The sequence below is a fragment of the Cryptomeria japonica genome, chromosome 1, assembly GCF_030272615.1.
Source record: "Cryptomeria japonica chromosome 1, Sugi_1.0, whole genome shotgun sequence".
Taxonomy (NCBI): Eukaryota; Viridiplantae; Streptophyta; class Pinopsida; order Cupressales; family Cupressaceae; genus Cryptomeria; species Cryptomeria japonica.
Window position 1 is genome coordinate 596,506,468 of NC_081405.1, and position 17,901 is coordinate 596,524,368.

The following is a 17,901-nucleotide window of genomic DNA, read 5'->3' on the forward strand; positions in this document are numbered from 1 at the left end:
GCGAAATTTCTTGTTCAGATCATCCTTGATTCCTTCCTTGCCTTAGAAATTTTATCTTCAATTCATCCTTCAATTCATCCTTGGGTGTGATTTCTTGTTGTGGAGGAATTCTTCTTTGGAAAGAAATTTGTTCCTCACCTTGAGGAAGGAAATTCTTCATGTCTTAGCCAATTTTCATGATTTCCAAGAACTATGTCCTGAAGGAAGAAATTTCAAACACTTAGTCAATTTTTTACCTTGTCAATTTTTTACCTTTCCTGGAATTCTGTCCTGAAGGAAGGAATTTCCGACACAGCCAATTTTTTCACTTTCTTGGAATTTCTTCTTATTGGGTGCAATTCTTCCCTGGTGAAGGAATTCATCTATTTGTGCACTGTCCCTGAGAAGATCATTTTAGCGCACTCCTGTGTTCCTGGGTGACATTTTACACTTGGTGGGGAATTCTTTCAATTCCATGGATTCCTTGCATCCTTCTATTTGGCGCTCCTTCTCTCACTTGGGCGCTAAAATGCCTTGGTCAAGGACTCTTGCAATTTGCCTGTCTCTCCATGCATTCTTCATTTTGGCGCCTTCCACAAGGCTGGGGCGGAAATTCCTCTTGAGGAAGGAATTCATTGTTTTGTGAATTGTCCATGTCTTCTTTTCAAAATCCCTATTTTTTAGGAATCCTCCTAAAATTTAGGAGTCAAGTTCATTGGATTCCGAATTTCACCTCGATTCCGGATATATAAAATTTTCCATACTCCGTTGAGATTCGGTGCCTAAAAATAGCAAATTGAAAAATTTGCCCGAGGGGAATTTTGCTTTTTATTCCTCCTTGACTCCTTGGATTCTATGCCTTAGGCGAAACTTCAACTTTTAGCTTGGGCGGAATTTTCTCTCTGTGGAGGATTCATGAAATTTATCCAGCTGTCCTTGCCTTCCTCATTTTGGCGCCCAACTACATACTTGGGCGGAATTTCCACTATGCGATGGATTCATGGAATTTTCCATCTGTCCTTGCCTTCCTCATTTTGGCGCCCAACTGCATACTTGGGCGGAATTTCCACTATGCCATGGATTCATGGAATTTTCCATCTGTCCTTGCCTTCCTCATTTTGGCGCCCAACTGCATACTTGGGCGGAATTTCCACTATGCCATGGATTCATGGAATTTTCCACTTATCCTTGCCTCCTCCATTTTGGCGCCCAATTGCATCCTTGGGTGGAATTTTCACTCTACCATGGATTCATGGAATTTTCCATCTGTCCTTGCCTTCCTCATTTTGGCGCCCAACTGCATACTTGGGCGGAATTTCCACTATGCCATGGATTCATGGAATTTTCCATTTGTCCTTGCCTTCCTCATTTTGGTGCCCAACTGCATACTTGGGCGGAATTTCCACTATGCCATGGATTCATGGAATTTTCCGTCTGTCCTTGCCTTCCTCATTTTGGCGAATTTCTGAGCTTTCCATTTTAGGCATAGGCTTCCAGCACTTGATCAATTTCTGGCTTTCTTTGTCTGTTGTCTGACTTATCGGAATTAGAAATGTTTGCGAACGTATGATCCTTGTCGCCTTATCTGACTGACCCTGCCAGTACTGACTTTCCAAAAATAGAAACCTTCAAAATGTCAGCATTAGACCCCTAGACAGGGTGCATAAATGACTTACTATAAATAGAAACTTACTAAAAATAGAAATTACTAAAAATAGTAAGTTTAATTTTTAGCAAAATGACGACATTCTGGGACTCGGAAAAATCCCTAAAAAATAGGGACTTTCTAAAATTAGAAAGTTGCTCCATTTGGGCTCAAATTTTACTGGGAGGTCCTTTGAAGGGTCCTGATTCCAGTCATATGTTTATTTTTTTCAAAACTCTAACAGAAACCCCTAAAATCTGGGACAAAAGGCATAAACCCCCAAAAAGACAAAACAGGCCCTAGACTTCACCAAACTCGCTCAAACGAAAAGCAGATTTAATCAATGACCCCCAAACACTTGCAAAGCAAAGAGACTGACAAGAATACTGCGAAAAGACCCCAAAAACGCAAGCCAAAAGACCGGGAGGATCTAAAAGGTAGGGGGTCCCCATTTGCAATGGGATGATGTGTGAAAACGTCACAATAGAAAGTTGTTTGGTTTCACTGCTATATAAATAAGCATTATTTAAACAATAATAAAGCACTGAGTTCTACTATTTTGTTCTGTATCTTTCCTGCTGTATTATCTCTGTTTTCAATTTGGTATCATCGCTAATACTATTTGATTTTGTTTTTTTCTATATTTGTAATGGCATTTATTTTAGGAGTTCATCGCTAATACTATTTGATTTTGTTTTTTTCTATATTTGTAATGGCATTTATTTTAGGAGTTCATTTAAACAGTTCAAATAAGAACTTAGCTATCGTACAATCCCTGTAGTTCTCACTGCTGCTGCTAAGAAGATGTTGTGCTTAACCAAGAGATTTTGTTGAAGTTTGGGGATTTAGTCTGCCCATAATCTGAAAGAGGAGCTGTCAGAGTTTGAGCATCTAACAGAGTTGAAACAAAACACAAATAAGGAGAAGAAGCTGCTGCCAGTGTGTGAGGGTGTAAATCTGCTGCTACTACAAATCGTGTTGTTGTGCAACATTTAAAGGTATTTTGTTGTCTTTCATCATAGAAGTATTCGGAAATGGATGTACCTCTAGAAAAATACAATGGTCATAATTTTCACACATGGAAGGTGAAAATGCAAATGCAATTGATGAACAAAAGTTCATAGGGTATAGTTAATAGCACTAAAGTAGTACCTACAGATGCTAAAAAGAAGATTGATTGGGAAAGTAGATATGAGAAAGCCAAGTCCTTTATTGTCTTGCTCTATCAGATTCAGAATTGCATCATGTTTATTGAAAAAAATCATCTAAAGAAATTTGGGATGAATTAAATAAGTTGTTTGGAGCAAAAGCAACAAATGCAAAGCTCTCTTTGAAGCTGCAATTATTTAGATTCAAGATGTCTGATAATATTACTATGTCTAACCATATAAGCAATCTGAGATCTCTCATTAAATAGCTAGCATAAGTTTTTGTTGTGGTTGAAAATGAAGATGCTAAAGCTATTTTGTTGAATAGTAACTAGTTTGCCTTCAAAATATAACAATGTTTTGAGTCAGATTTCATCACATACTTTAGAAGATGTGATTTCTCTTAGCTGAAGAAAAGAGTGCAGTTAAAGGAGATTCAAGAGAAGATGCTCAGCTTGAACTTGCATTATACTCAAAGAAAAGGATGGGAAAGAGAATCTCAAGTAAGGATGACATTGAATGTTACTACTGCAAGAAATTAGGTCATACTCCAATTAATTGTAAAATTCATGAAAATGACCTTCTCAAAGGTAAAGTTGAAGAATCCACAAATATAGCTATTGTTGGAGAACCACCAGATGTTGTTAGCGATGATGACATCATTGAAGATGAAGAACAAACCTATACTGTTTTGAAGAGGCCAATCCTTTGAAGATAGGAAAGGATGCAGTAGAGGTTAGATGGATGTTTGATAGTTTGAGGTGCTAACGGACCAAAGAAACTATACCTCATTGAGGTTATGAGACATACATGTGAGGATTGGTGTCCCATAGTTTAAGGGAGATCAAAAAAATCTAGAAGTTCAACATTAGACCTTTACGAGGGTGATGAGACACTTCATGTGCAAATGGTGTCCAATGGTGTTGGGAACTTGGATGGTAGCTGCATGACTATACCAGTAGTTGGGAGCAACCTGAAGAAGTCTTATTGGTCTATGAACTATTTTCAAAGAATAGCTTCTATATAATGTATTGTTTTTTTTATGTTGTTAGTTTGATGTTGTAGCATTAAGAGGGAGTGTTGGAATATAATGCTCCAACTGGACAATAAAACTAGAGTGTCTATAACAGGTGAGGTGTTAAATTTGATTTAAACACCTTCAGTTTGCTGTCCTCTTTTATCACGATAGCTGTCATTATTTAGCAGTTAGTTGTTAGTCTATTTAGCAAATTTGTAGGGAAGTTCCTCTGTATCTTTCCTGCTGTATTATCTCTATTTTCTAATTTTAGCGGCTTGTACCTACTTTCTCCATCAATGTCTCATCTTCCTAAAGACAAGTGCCATCTTGCGGAGTTGGGTGGAGGTTGTAAGGGGGTTTGTTGGCTCTTCTATTTAAGTGCCCTTTGGTCTTAGGAGCCATTATGGTCAACTCTAGGACGACCCACTTACTTAGCCCTCATATACCCCTTTTTCTTACACCCTAGGCCCTTCCTACAAGGTGGGTTTCAAACAATCAGGTATGTCTTATATTCTATCATATAATCGTACACTTGAGCATTATCTATTATGCATAAGCAACATGTATATAAACATACCTCAATGGATTGTGAGAAGGAAAGTGCCGAGGAAGATGGATTTGATGTAATATCAATTTGTTGTAATGTGTCTGATCTGAAGATAATTTTCTTGGATTTATAGGTTCAACTTCTATGAGTCAACCCTAGACTTGGTGCTCTTATGTTGAGAGCTTCGATCCTCTTGGGTGAATGCATTTAATTACTGAATGTGCTTTGATCTGTGAGTGATTCCCTCCTTTAAATGCTTGGGCAAGGTCCCTTTATACCCCTCCAACATATTTGGAAAGTTATACCTTCAAGGTTGTTACCATTGGAGTAGGGTATGTCCCTTGTTATCCATTGCACCTCTTCATGGCTTAATTACTTCATAATTTGTGATTGCCTTGTCTAACTAATCTCTGTTGTTTTGGTAGGCCACATCTAATTAATCTCTTTTGCATTTTGGGAGGAGATCGCCCCTAGAGGAAAGAGAGATCAATCCATACTTGTTAACCCTTGACCTCCGACGATCTACATGGAAACCACGAATTGCTTGTTTGTTGTTGGCGTCAAGAGGAAGAAATTGTGAAGTCTTACTATTGTAAGACAATTTCTTATTCAAGTTTGTTGTTTGTGAAGTGGATATCAAATCGGAGGCATGTCAATCTGTCCTTCCCAAATTTGCTTGTCCTCAAGCAAAGTTAGTTTTCTTTGATTTTTTGTTACTAGGCGGATCTTGATGAATCCTTAGGGTTTATGGTACAATTAGTTTCTTTGCAACTCTAATGTTATTTAGCAATTGGAGGTTCTACACCAAGTGATGTTTCTTTCATTATCTTGGTTATGTCAACTTGTGCTAACAAGATAGACATGTTGGAAATACATCAGGTCTAAATCAATTGTGCTAGAACTAATTGTACTAAGTATTTTCAGAATTGTTAAGCATAAAATATTCATAGACTCACATGAAGTAGACATGCTAGAAACTTATTAGGTATGAACCAAACACGAAGCTTACACGTGAAAACACGAGGCATACACTTGGATATATTCAAACATGGAGCATACACGTTAATACATGTATTGCTAGATTCTTTCACGTTGACTAGAATGATTCATTGATTCGTCTTTACCCTACAGGATGGCAGGATCATGTTTTGATACCATTTGTAATGTCTTCTTCCTAATCTGCCCTAGAATTGAAATTGCAACAAATTAGGGTTAGGGTTACATCTTACCAAGTAAAATATCTCTCTTTAAATAATGTGATTCTGAATTTGAATCCTACAATCACAACATAAGAAATATATATATATATATATAAATAATTACTAGGGTTTGACAAGATCACATTGCATTCAACTACTAACCATAATATTATTATATATGCATATTAGGTTTCAGACGAAGAGACATGATAGGTCTGCTCGAAGCCATTTCTACACTAAGCCCAAGAGTGGATGTTTGCCAAAGCCTTCTTTGCTTGCTTAGCGGCTTGTACCTACTTTCCCCATCAATGTCTCATCTTCCTAAAGACAAGTGCCATTTGTGGAGTTAAGTAGAGGTCATAAGGGGGTTCCTTGGCTCTTCTATGTAAGTGCCCTCCGGTCCTAGCAGCCATTATGTCAACTCTAGGATGGCTTACTTAGCTCTCTTATACCCCTTTTGCTTACACTCCAAGCCCTTCCTACAATGTGGGTTTTAGACAACCAGGTATATCTTATATTCTATGGTATAATCATACACTTAAGCATTATCTATTATGCATAAGCAACATGTATATATATTATAAGTATACCACAATTGATTGTGAGAAGGAAAGTGCTAAGGAAGATAGATCTGATGTAATATCAGTCTGAAGTATTGCATCTAATCAGAAGATAATTTTCTTGGATGTATAGGTTGTTCAACTTCTATGAGTCGACTCTAGGCTTGGTGCTCGTGTTGAGAGCTTCGTTCCTCCAGGGTGAATTTATTTAGTTACTGAATGTGCTTTGATCTGTGAGTGATTCCCTTCTCCTTTGAATTTGGAAAGTTATATCTTCCTTCAAGGTTGCGACCCTTGGAGTAGGGTATGCCCCTTGTTATCCACCACACCTTTTCATGGCTTACTTCATAATTTGTTATTGCCACGTCTAACTAATATCTTATGCGTTTGGGAGGCCATGCCTAATTAATATCTTATGCATTTTGGGAGGCCACGCCTAATTAATATCTTATGCGTTTTGGGAGGAGATCACCCCTAGAAGAAAGAGAGGATCAATCCATACATGTTAATCCTTGACCTCTTGTGATTTGCATGGAAACCACGAATTGCTTGCTAATAATATTGTTGGCACTAGGAGGAAGAAATTGTGAAGTCTTACTATCGTAAGACAATTTCTTATTCAAGTTTGCTGTCTGTGAAGTGAATATCAGATCAAGGGCATGACAATGATCAATACTAATATCCTCCCATGGGCTTCCAACCATTATGGTACAACATCACCTCCCAAGATAATAGAACATAAAACTCCCAAACACTTCCACTCAATCTCTACACTTCGTGTCATATACACATCATCTACGTAACTTTGAGATCAAATTGTTTTGGCAAGAGTTTAAGGCACTAGATCAAATTGAACTCAAAATTGAAATTGCTGAAGTCAAAAGATTATGGCAATTTCTGGAAAGAATTAATTACCAAGCAACCTTCAATAATGCAGAAATTCTTTAAAAATGCAGTACATAACATACATACATTGATTCTCCCTAGGACAGTTATCTCACATTGTAGGAGAAACCAGTACAAATGCCATTCAAGAAACTTCACTTGCAGTACATCTTTAGCAGAAAGAAGTTCTCTTTGGAGAAGAATATGTTAGAATATAAGGCTTACCTTTGTTAATGAAATCATTGTAGCAACTTAGTGGTTTGTAATAGCGATAGCTATTATTAGTATTTAGAATCTTTGACGAGTGTCACATTTGGTTATTGTTGGTTACATTTTTCAAATTCTATAGAAGGAGATGAACGCTTTCTAATAGACACTCCAATATTTTACAACAATATTTTCTGTATACCTTGTTTGTGTTTATTGTTCATTGTTTAATAGAATAATCTTCCTCAAACTTCAATCACAACAAATTTCCTTATTTCATGAAATTACTAATTGACATTAATTGCTAAATCATGAAGATAGCTTATCTGATTTTGTTGAATTTTTTTTTACAGCCTTTGCTTGTAGGATTTGTTGTTAACTATGGTTTGATAATTTTGCAATCCCGATGGTCCCTTTTGATGGATGGGTATCCATTTTAGGTCAACATAAACTCCTAGAGGTCTATATGTGGATTCTCACCTTGATTTGAAATTTTTCATTAGAGTCTAACCTGGGTTTCACGGTCAAGGATTTCAAATAATCATTGAATAATTGAGAATTAGTTTGTGGCTTAACACATGTAATTTCGATTTCAAAAGGCAAAAACTGGCTTTAATATTGGATCTTTTGGAATTACGAACTCTTCTAGGGTTTTCATAGATTATTGAGCACTTATTCATTGAGTTTTGCATTGCCTTATTTTCTGATCTCCTATCTTACGATCTATGCTTTTGGTGGCTGTCTATTGTGTGTTGAGTTGATAGATTCACTGTCAATCCTCGACGTCGAATAAGACAGCATAATGGAGAAATTAAGTCAGGGGCACGGAAAACTAAAAGGAAGAGGCCATGGGAAATGATTTTATGTATATATGGTTTTCCTTCACAAGTTTCTGCACTACAGGTAATATTTTTATTGTTTCACTTATAGTGTTAAATTATTTGGTTGTCTTTCCTCATCTTTTTTATTTAATGATATTATTCTCAGGATTTTAGAAACAGGGAAATCAATGATATAGTTAGTTGGCACATAGAACTCAGTAAAGATTATTGTTCTTATTTAATATGCTTTAATTTTACTGAAGACATGCCACTAGGGAATAATCAACTTGTACATTTTAAAGATCAGCTTGCTAGCACACAATTCTAATAAAGAACAAGGAAAAGTCAAAATTTGATTACACAACTGTAATGTCCCCTACTTGGAAGCTGTCACGTTATCAACAATTGTCATACATCATTGAATGCATTACCAAATGTTATTATGCTTTTTTTTTTAATAGATTAATAACTGCAGAGGGGCAGCACCCTTGTATTAATCAAAATTTGAAAAATACAAACCTGGTTCAGAAAGAGCCGTAGGGGGAAAGAACCAGGAAGAAAACCCCCTACCATTGCTCCAAACAACGACCAAAAACCAACCGAGCTGGCGAGGATCCTACATTGCTAGACAAAATCAACCGGATGAGAACAAAATGCTGGCTGTTACTATGCCTAATTTGGCCAAAGGCCTACAATCTTTTTAATAGTACAAAGAACTTGAGAAATGGAATACCAAAGAGAATCGACACACAAAGCCGAGGAGGTCACAACATTTCAAGACTTTTCAGAGCTTGAATCTGGGTCCTCGTCACCGGGAGCAGGAGCAGCAATAACATCCAATATCACCGGGCAATCATTCCCGCAAGCAGCATGAGCCAACGATTCCGCTTTTTCCCAGGGGTGGCGGACATTGTCTGGAAACCACTCTTCACACGACCAAGACCCCAAGAGTTGCCATCGTCTATGTCACCGTTGGCCAAAATACCAATGTCTCCTTTGCCCGAAAGCCCTTCATCCAGAATAAAGGTTCTTCTTCAGGCAGTCGTGCAGCCGGGCAGTATTCCGACAACCTTGAAAAGGAACTCAATATTTCTGTTAATGTTAGGCCAGGAGGCCTCCAAGGCTTTGAAATCAAGAGAGGTTACTATCACCTCTTTCCTCACCTCCACACCATTTCCCAAACTCATATAAGAATTTTTGGGAAAGGGCATTCTGAGATTGCCGTCGACATTATCCAGTACGACGTCAATTTCCCCAAGGAAGTGGTGCTCGAACACCATTTGAGTGAGCAGCTTCACCCTTTGCTTGCTAGTCCCCATGTAGAGCAGCATCGCTAAAAAGAAAGCCAGAATGTCTGCATTGGCTCTATATCTGTGGTAAGCATTTAAGAATTCCTTCCCCAAAATTCTTTTTACACAGTGTAGAATCAAAGGGTGGTTTGAGGAAAGAACCGATTGCAGGCGCTTATCAAAATTTTTGCCTAGAAACGCAATCTGAGGGTATGTTGCCTCCAACAATATTGGTGTATCCATTGTATAAACAATAGAACAAGAAAGGGGAAGAGATTGGTATGCTTAAATTAAGTAGGCCTTCCTTTATTTATCTTGATAGCTCATAAAGGTTGAGGAGCTCGAGGAGCTGGCTAAGCCGTGCCAAATTACTTCGCACAAACAAAACACATCTTAAGCATGTTACCTTTATTCGCAATTTATTGCCTCTTTGATGTCTGCCGCCGTTCGACTTTATCATATCTAATAGTAATTATGGGCATTAGATTACCTTTCTGACAACATCTACACCGGAATTGAAGTAAATGACCCCGGTAAGATCATATTACCGGAAAAATAGAAAATACCGGTAGGAGACAAATGCAAGAGACCTGTGCAGCCGATAACATAGCCAACCGTTAGACCTTGCAGCCGAGGTGATACCCCTACCAAGAAGAGCCAGAAGGAAACCACAATTGAAGAAAAAGCCCACACTCGGTAAAAATTCACCCCCGGTAAGTACTACAAACCGGTAGAGGCCAAGACCATCGGGGAAACAAAGTCGTTTCATTCTTAGACCAAGATAGGTTGCATCACTTAAACCATATTAACCACCATAATCAAATATAGATGTGCCCTAACCGTATGTTCTGGATTAGGGCCTCCATCCGCATAGGGTTACTTGAGGAGAAAACCGATTGCAACCGCTTATTAGAAATTTTGCTAGATTATCTTTCTGATAACATCTATTCCGGCACTGGAGTAAATGACCCCGGTAAGACCATATTACTAGAACATAATAAATACCGGTAAGAGACAAGTGCAAGAGACCTATGCAAATGACATCATCGCCAACCAGTAGAGACCGCGCAACCGGGTGGGATACCCCTACCGGTAGGAACCAGAAGGATACCACAATCAAAGAAAAACCCACACCCGGTAAGAGTTCATCTCTCGGTAAGTACTACAAACTGGTAGAAACCAAGACCATCGGGGAAACAAACCAGATCATTCGTCTGCCATGATAGGTTGCAACACTTTAACCATATAAATTGCTATAATCAAAATTTATCTATGCCCTAGCCGTAAGCCCCGGATCAAGGCCTCCATCTACAATGGCCATCTTAGATAGTCTGTCTGCTTCCATATTACCTTCTCTATAGATATGGCTAATCGGAAATTCTTCAACGGTCTCAAGCATATCCACCATTGGTCGAAGCCATAGGTTAAGACGCCAACTAGGGGTTTGGTTACTATGAACAACATTGATAACATTTAATGAATAACCCTCCAAATGGATTCTTTTTATCCCCAACTCAATTCCCAATTGCAAACCTCTTAATGCCGCTCAAAATTCAGCCTCATTGTTAGTGGCCATACCGATATCTTCAGAGATTTCCTTAATACAGATACCTTCAGAATCTCTAATAATACATCCAATTCCACTCCGCCCTGGATTCCTTGAAGAGGCACCATTGAAGTTAATCTTATGCCACCCTGGATCTGGGATTTCCCATTTAACATCCAATCTTGGATTAACTGGTATCTCAGGGTTACCACTTCCAAAAAGCGGGGGGATGATCAAATTTGGGAATGCAAGCTTTAGCTTCCAATCCCAGTTAGTGTATAGATTCTTTTTCAGTGATTTGGACTTAGCCGATTCATTCAGGAGCTCAACCAGGTGATTCTCAATTTTCCCACAGAGGGCAATCTTGCCCATATCTTTATCCTGGAAAATTTTACGACTCCTCTCTTTCCAAACTTCCCAAATCAACAGTGAGGGCATGATGACAAATAAGTCCCCAAATAACACCTTGCATTTTGATTTAGGCCATAGTAGAAACCAATCATCCAAACCTTTTGGAAAAGGGCATGCAAGATTTAATTTGCCCATAAAATGCCACCAATAGTTGCTGGAGAATTTGTAGTGAAGCAGAAGGTGATCAATTGTCTCCTCTTGATTTCGACATAATACACATCTACTAGGCCCATTAATACCCAATTTAAGGAGTCTTTCACTGGTTAGAATCTTCCTCTGAAAAGCCATCCAAGCAAAGGAACCTGCTTTAGGAAGTAGATGTCTGTGCCAGAACAGATTAACCGGCCAATCCTTCTTATCTACAGCAGCTTCTTTCAATTTATAGCCAAAACATACCTTATACTTACCATCAGACAAGCCACACCATCTAATGATGTCCTCATCCGGGGATGGATGAATGATTCGATTCCTTAGAATACTGACAAAAATGTCTTTCTGATTTTGGACTAAGTCCAAGGGGTCCAGAGAATTCCACACCCATCTGTCAATACCATTCTCCTTAACTGAATGACCATAATCACAGACTTTGTGTCCCCAAAGTCGACATGTTTCTCTCATTATAGATTGAAGAGCGGGGTTATGACACAAGGCTTCTTCGCCACTCCAAGAATCCAACCAGAAGGATGCATTCCTCCCATTTGTGACATCCCAAGTGACCTGATCGCTTATGATTTCTCTGCATTTCAGAATGAAATTCCAAATGGACGAACCTCGAGGTGGGTTGATAACTGTGAGAATCCTTTTAGGCTCAAGTGAGTCCAGATATTTGTGTTTTAGGATTCTTACCCACTTTTGATTACCACCTCTACAAATTTCCCATACCAATTTTGCTCCCATAGCCAAATTCATAATAGAAATCTGTCGAATTCCAGCACCACCAGCATTTTTTGGTTGACTTATTTTATTCCAGGCAATCAGGGGAAATTTCCCTTTGTCATCCGACCCATTCCAAAGGAAATTCCTCATTATAGTAATTAACTCATCTTCTATGGTAGCCGGTAGTCTCAAGCAAGCCATGGAAAAAACCGGTATGGCAGAGAGGACTGATTTTATCATAGTAAGCTTACCGGCATGATAGCCACTTCCCTTTCCAATTTTCAAGCCTAGATTTACATTTCTCAATAAGATGCGTCCAATATCAAATCTTATTACTGCCAATGAAAAGAAGAGTCCCAAGGAATTTACCTGGAAAGTTTGCAACTCTTAAATTGAGGATCCTTGATAGAACACCTTGCATATTCGACAAAGTGTTGATAAAGAAAACTTCTGACTTGTTCCAATTGATTTTTTGCCCTGATGCCTTGCAATAGTCATTCAGGCAAGTATTTATAGTCCTTGCCTCTCTTCTACTAGAGACTCCAAATAGAATAGTATCATCAGCAAATTGCAAGTGGGTTGAATGTTCAACTCCTGTAGCCACATTGACACCCAGCCAACTACCATTATGGTGAAGATATTTAATCAACCGACCTAAGCCTTCAGCCATAATTATAAACAAAAATGGTGACATAGGATCCCCGTGGCGAATACCTCTCATTGAAGGGAAGAAACCATGAGATGAACCATTAACCAAAACTGAGAATTTGGGTGTTGATAGACAATTCTTGACCCATGTGATCCATTCTTTGCAGAAGCCAAATTTCCTCAATACTTCTACAAGAAATTCCCTTTCCACCATATCATATGCTTTCATAATATCCAACTTTAAAATCATACAAGAATCTTTAGTTTTCCTTGCAGTGTGGAGTGTTTCATGAGCAGTGATGATGCCTTCAACAATAGAGCGTCCAGGGGCAAAGCCACTCTGCTCATTTGAGATAATATGTTTTAGAAGAGGTTTCATTCTGTTGGCAATGATCTTTGTTACTATTTTGTAGGCTGAATTGCATAATGAAATTGGTCTAAAATCACCCATTTACTGAGGGTTTTTCTTTTTTGGGACTAAAGCTAGAAAGGTGTGATTAATAGCTCCCAGCATAGTCATTCTTTTTCTGGATTCTTCTACCGCTAGGTGTAGGTCCTGGGCAATAATGTCCCAGAAATGCTGAAAGAAGGCCGCATGAAAACCATCAGGGCTTGGAGTCTTATCAGGATTCAGCTGGAAGGTAACTTTCCTGACTTCATCTAAGTCAATGGGTTTGAAGTGTTGATTGTAACTAGGTAGAATGCGGATTCCAATTGCCTTAAGGCAACATTGGAATCCGCCAAGGGCTGGGCCCTTCTCTCCCCTCACACACTCCACACTAAAGGGAAATGTGTTCCTTCTAATAGGGCCGTCCCTATAACTAAAAGACATATGCCACTCAAAAGGGAAACGTGTTCCCTCTAATAGGGCCGACCCTATAAAGTAATAAAATAAATAAAAAGGATCAACACCAAGCCGACCTCAAATAGGTCCTCTTGCCTCATATAAATAAACAGCTACTTGACCTCATTAACATACAATGATATCATATGCGATAATCATTCTGCAAGTGCGAAATTAGAAAGAAAGAATTCTAAATGCGAGGTGAAGGAAGAGTGCATTGAGGCGATTGTTAATACAAGGGTGAACTTCAATAGAAGATGCAAATTGCAAGACATATGTGAAGCCAAAGACAATTTCCAGATCTGTTCATCTGAAGGTCATCTTGCCGTTATATGCAAAACAAATTCAAGAGGTGTATTGCTGTGTGAAAGGCTTAGACAAATTGGTTTGCCACATCAAAGCTACCAGCTAAGTAATGTACTGTTACAATTGGATATAATTCATAGTCAGATCTGAGGATCTGTTGGTTGGGTTTTTCCTCCTAGGAGGTTTTCCCAGGGTATTTGTGTGTCGTGTTCATTTTGCTCAATTTATGTTTATGTCTAAGTCTGAAAGTAATTAAACTAAACAACAAATATATTGATTTAGTAATTAACTTCAGTTTTTTGAGTATAGTTTAAATCTGAAAGTCTAAAATTCAACATGGTATCAGAGCCAGGTTTGTACTAACTAGTTATCAGATTTAATCATGTAATTGCAGTCTCTTGTTCCTTCCTTCTTTGGTGACAGGTCCAAATAGAAATCAGATCTGAAGAAACACTGAAACCAAAAGAAAGAATTAAGTTATGGCATGTTGATCAATGAATTAGGTCTTCAAACTGTGAACATCTTCCTTAGGCTGGAAACAAGTTTCATTGATCAGCGAACCTATTGCAAATGAGGGTGCAGTTGCAACAATTAGGATATGATTCACCTTCGACCAATGGAGAAGCCTGCATGGTAGTATTTGCAATTCGTGTGGAAGTCTTCGTCAGGTTGATAGAGAATTTGACACATTCAGGTGTATTCTCTCAATAATTTAAAATAAAAGATTCGTCATTTAACATTTAATGTTTTCATTGTCATCAAAGTCGTCTTATTGAGAGGTCCTTATATTTACTACTTGATTAAAGAATCTTTATTTAGTCCTTGTTAAACTGAATATTATAAGAGGGTTCTTGGTTAATTAAGGTTGTTGTTAAGGGCTTATTATTTCGTTTGGGCTGCATATTTATGTAGTGTTTAAGATCTGATTTAAATAAGAATTGCATATCTGATCATGAAAGGTTGTGTCCCTTTCAAAGGGCAGATATAATGAAGAGTTGCACTCTCTCAAAGGGTGCTAATTGTGGAAAGGGCATACATGATGAAGAGGTGTGACCTCTCCCTCACATTGAGAGATATAAAGGAAAGGAATCAAAAGCATCCAGTGACATCACCATGGATCGGATCAGATCACAACTGTTATTAAGTTACAGGCAGTAACTTCTTTATTCTTTGTAGTATGCAAGGGGATGATTTGAATATGTATGCTTAATATATGAAGCCTGATAATGTTCTTATGCAGAATTTAATAGTAATATTAACATAGACTGTAATATGTATGGCAGTTTAATAATGCTTTTATATCACTAACTGTTCATATGACGATTAAGTAAATTATGTGATGGAGTCTGTAATACCTTTCAATCTCACCATCCACTTATGGAGGGAGAATACAAGGAAGCAAGAGTACTAGGCTCCAGCAAGTACGCCAACCCCAAGTGTGGGCCAAGAGGCCAAGTTGATGGGTCCTTGGTGCACTTGGGCTTGTTGGAGAGGGATAGTCTTGAGGCACCTTGGGTGATTCTCCTTGAGCTCCATAATGGGAACTGGTGTAGGGAGAGAAATGGTTTTTGAATCCTTCATATAACTATGCAATATATAAGAATGTTGAATATATAGTCTATCAAGGCATAATGAAAATGTTGACTAATCTGTTGTGCAGGGTTCAGACCAAGCTTAGTTGACAATAATGTCCCCATATTGTAATCACTATGCACAAATCTTAATATAAGAGGGTCCCATTAGGGGACATTACACACACACACACACACACATATACCACCGGCAGTTGTTGGAGTATGGAGTGCTGAAAAGGGCAAATCTGAAAATAATATTAGACTGCCGTTTTATGCTTGATCCGAAGATTAATTCCTTTGATGTATTTGTTGTTGGATGCCTAGAGGTTTGATCTGAAATACCTTTATATCCTCTATCAGAATTATTTTGATTATATATACTACAGCTTACTAATTGCTATTGATTTATGGAAGTATAGTTCTCTATCAGGCTCTCACTATCATTGCTTGGTTAGTATCTTCATTGGTAAGTATATTTCACTCTCCTTGTAAACATTCTATGTCACCATCATGTGGTACTTCATTATTAAAAGGTATTAGTACTTCCTCATCTATGATCTGATTGAGTTTTGACTATCAAATTGAATGATTCTATAATAGTTACATAAACCTGACTTTTCAGTTGAGTATTTGTTATCATGAAGTGTGAAGTATTATGGAAATTAATGATATACACTATATCCTCAATTGCTGACTTAGAATTGTTCTAGTTTATAACTATCGTACTTTTGTGAGCTAATTGTAGACTCTATTAGGTCATACTAATGGTTGAATGCATGTACTCTCAAATCTATGAAAACCCTGGTGAGGTAGAAAATGAACATGACTTAACCCTTATGAATTTCTTTGTACATCCTTCATGAAAATTAGATTTTTGTTATAACCTGTATGGTGATGTACAAGTTTCAGGTTGTATGTTACAAGATGGCTCTTTTAATTTGTGTCACATAAGTATTGTCTTAGCATTCTATGTATCATTGGTTATATTGTTAAAGGGATGCATCTAACTTATCATGAATGTTGTGATCCTCACCCAAGGTCATTTTTATATAACCTCATATAGTAGATGATGTATGGCGAGGGCCAAGGCCATACTGACATCAGAAATCCATAAGCTTGGATTGATGTGGCTTCAGAGGGAGCTTTGAAATAATGCATAAGGATCTTCACACTCAATTAGAAGAAGTTTGAAGATATGTCATGATCATAATTGCGCCATGGGTCCAAATCATAAAAGGTGAAGTTGGCATTTCTCTTCCTTGTTTATGAATACTTATGATACTATGATGCTTGGCTATCAGTCTGATATTGAGGATTAAGAGGGAGCCCTATGATTTTCAATAAAACTTTTGGTATGAAAGAATTGACAATTACTTGATAAGCCTAGGGTTTTGTAAAGATTCTAACCTGTTCCTTAAAGTATTTGAAAGGCTAATTCTGATTTCTTATGTGGATGATCTAACTCTGACTGATAAAGATAATCTCATAATTTGATATAAGAAAAAATTAGCTCAAAATTGAGATGGAAGATCTAAATCTAAAATGCATTACTTCTAGGTTAGAAGTGTGGCAAGGATCTAATGAAATTATTCTAAGTCAAGTTTTCTATTGTTATGGATTGTAAACCTATATGGAAACTGATTTGAAGAAGTTGAGTATGTCTGCAGCCAACTATGATTTTGCAGATTCATCTGAATAGAGGCAGGTTGATTGGTGAGTGCTTCAGCTAATCAAAGCTAAGCATATTGTTGCAGCCAAGCATATCTTGATATATTTGCAAGTCACAATTGATTATGGGCTGAAGCTACCATCACATTAGAAGACTACTTAGGTTCAGATTGGTCAAGAAGTGTTACGGACAAGGAAAACACTTCAAGCATTCACCTGCTGCGATCTCTTGGACCTACAGGAATAGTCCTCAGTTGCATTGAGTATTGCTGAAGCTAAATGCATTGTTGCAAGTGTTGCATCAAGAGAAGCAGTGTGGTTTCTCAAAATTCTTGTTATGTTGTTTTGATTTATTATCAGGGTTGTATAGAGATCCCTGACAGTTCAGTGTTTTATGGCAGGACAATCCTGTGTTGCAGATGTTCTCACCAAGTCTCTTGAAGCTTGAGTACTTCAAAAGATAGACTTGGAGCTATGGGGAACACCGCCTTGGTTGAGAGGGAGTCTCAACCTCAGTGATACATTGTGTTGTATCAACCACCTTCTGTAGGCAATGCAAGGTGGTATTGTACTCTTCTCAGGGAGAAGATCAAATGTAACCATTCTCTACAGGCAATGTAAGATGGCAGAAAAGATCTTCTCCACCCTCTGCGGGCAATGTAAGGTGGATCCATTCTTTGCTTGTGTGCAAGATGGAAATTATGTTTATTCCATTCTTTGCTTGTGTGCA

The 17,901-nt window shown here is 37.9% G+C and overlaps 1 protein-coding gene across 4 annotated transcripts in view; it reads left to right on the forward strand.

Annotated features, from left to right (window-relative positions):
• The window catches only part of LOC131027864 (uncharacterized), an 80,013-nt gene that overhangs the window by 15,741 nt on the left and 46,371 nt on the right, over positions 1 to 17,901 (forward strand). For 3 of the 4 annotated variants that reach the window (XM_057957966.2, XM_057957973.2, XM_057957980.2), the window contains exon 3: positions 7,953 to 8,091. In XM_057957966.2, the coding sequence (XP_057813949.1) occupies positions 7,953 to 8,091 (139 nt within the window). Of the gene's footprint in view, positions 1 to 7,945; positions 8,092 to 17,901 lie in introns of all 4 variants that reach the window. The other variant, XM_057957989.1, reaches the window with a different exon arrangement.